The sequence below is a fragment of the Lipomyces oligophaga genome (genome assembly GCF_038497815.1).
Source record: "Lipomyces oligophaga strain CBS 7107 unplaced genomic scaffold V1516scaffold_23, whole genome shotgun sequence".
NCBI lineage: Eukaryota > Fungi > Ascomycota > Lipomycetes > Lipomycetales > Lipomycetaceae > Lipomyces > [Lipomyces] oligophaga.
In genome coordinates, this window is record NW_027117807.1 from 1 (window position 1) to 794 (window position 794).

The 794-nt window shown below is 38.9% G+C and overlaps 1 protein-coding gene across 1 annotated transcript; it reads left to right on the forward strand.

Moving 5' to 3' along the window:
• Window positions 1–10: 10 nt before the first annotated feature.
• On the forward strand, window positions 11–377 carry V1516DRAFT_693814 (uncharacterized protein; the record flags this gene model as incomplete). The annotated part of the gene is made up of 1 exon (XM_066923907.1): window positions 11–377. Exon 1 carries the CDS (start codon window positions 60–62, stop codon window positions 375–377), a length of 318 nt encoding a protein of 105 aa, XP_066774684.1. The 5' UTR covers window positions 11–59.
• Between the last annotated feature and the right edge of the window lie 417 nt (window positions 378–794).

Sequence of the window (794 nt, forward strand, 5' to 3'; positions counted from 1 at the left end):
GCACAGAAGCAGTGAAGAATTGGATTAACGGTGGAGGGCACGAATCGGGAGTTAAAAATATGCTCCGAGATAAGTCAGATAATGTTGCCGAGTCTGAGAACAATAGATCTAGAGGATTTCGAAGCAACCGTCATAGTGCTCATGGAGCACTATCGGATGACTATATAAAACTCGAAGGGTTTTTGAACAACAGCTATCACACAAAGTATTGGTACGGCACCAATAATGGATATACTTGGGATCAAGGTCCTCGAGCTATAGTAGTGCACTGTAATGGTAGATTACGGTCAACATATGAATATGGCAAGGAAGTTTTGACAAAAGCTGTGCCGATGATCGCTGTCCTTCTTTCTCTCTCTCCGATGCATAAAAGCTGAAAATCTTATCGTGAGTCTACTCAGCTGACAAATACAAATTGATTGAATACTGGCTTCAATTGATCAGTGGAGTTGTATCAGTTACTAGACGACCGGAACGCGGGCACATGCTATGCAGTAGAATGATGCAAACTGGATCAGATTTGTTTACTGCATCGGTGATAAATTGAATAGAGTAGTTCAAACTGAAGAGATTAAATTTAATTTAGAAATTATTCGTAGTAGCTACAGAATCATCTAACCGATTGACTTGAAATGAATAGTAAACTGCACTGATTATTTGTATTAACGAAATTCTATAAGTACCAGGAGATGAGGTAGTTTGGCCGTAGGTAGAATTAAAATTTTTTTTCAAATATATTGGAGCAATCCTTTGTCCCCTTGGATCCTAAGTGATGTTGTCGCCGTTGCTAAATT